The following is a 350-nucleotide window of genomic DNA, read 5'->3' on the forward strand; positions in this document are numbered from 1 at the left end:
AAGGAAATCACGCCCGTTTGACACACAGGCAGTAAATACTCACCGTGGAAAAAGAGCCTTCCCCAAGAATTTTCCCAAACTTGAAGTCCTCAGGCCGCTTCTTCCGAGGCTGCGGTGGAGGCTGGGCGTGCTGCAGGGAGCCGGCACTGGGCCGAGGCTGGGCTGCAGTGCCGTCCATGGTGGGGCCCTGCCTGCTGCCACCAGGAATGCCAGGGGCCGTGCTTGACTCAGTCTGGGTCCTCACCATTGATGGGGATGGGCAGGAACATAACACCACGCTGGACTGGATGGGCACGGCGTCATACTGAGGGACAAAGAGGAAAAGGAGGTAAGGCTCAAGGCTGCCGCCT

At 60.0% G+C, this 350-nt stretch overlaps 1 protein-coding gene across 1 annotated transcript in view; it reads right to left on the minus strand.

The window, feature by feature from the left end:
• PDPK1 (3-phosphoinositide dependent protein kinase 1) overlaps positions 1-350 on the minus strand; it is a 67,089-nt gene that overhangs the window by 50,425 nt on the left and 16,314 nt on the right. The window contains 1 exon segment of the mRNA XM_011927444.1: positions 40-304. Coding sequence (XP_011782834.1) covers positions 40-247 — 208 coding nt within the window. The 5' untranslated portion in view covers positions 248-304.

The sequence above is a fragment of the Colobus angolensis genome, unplaced genomic scaffold (genome assembly GCF_000951035.1).
Source record: "Colobus angolensis palliatus isolate OR3802 unplaced genomic scaffold, Cang.pa_1.0 Scaffold717, whole genome shotgun sequence".
NCBI lineage: Eukaryota > Metazoa > Chordata > Mammalia > Primates > Cercopithecidae > Colobus > Colobus angolensis.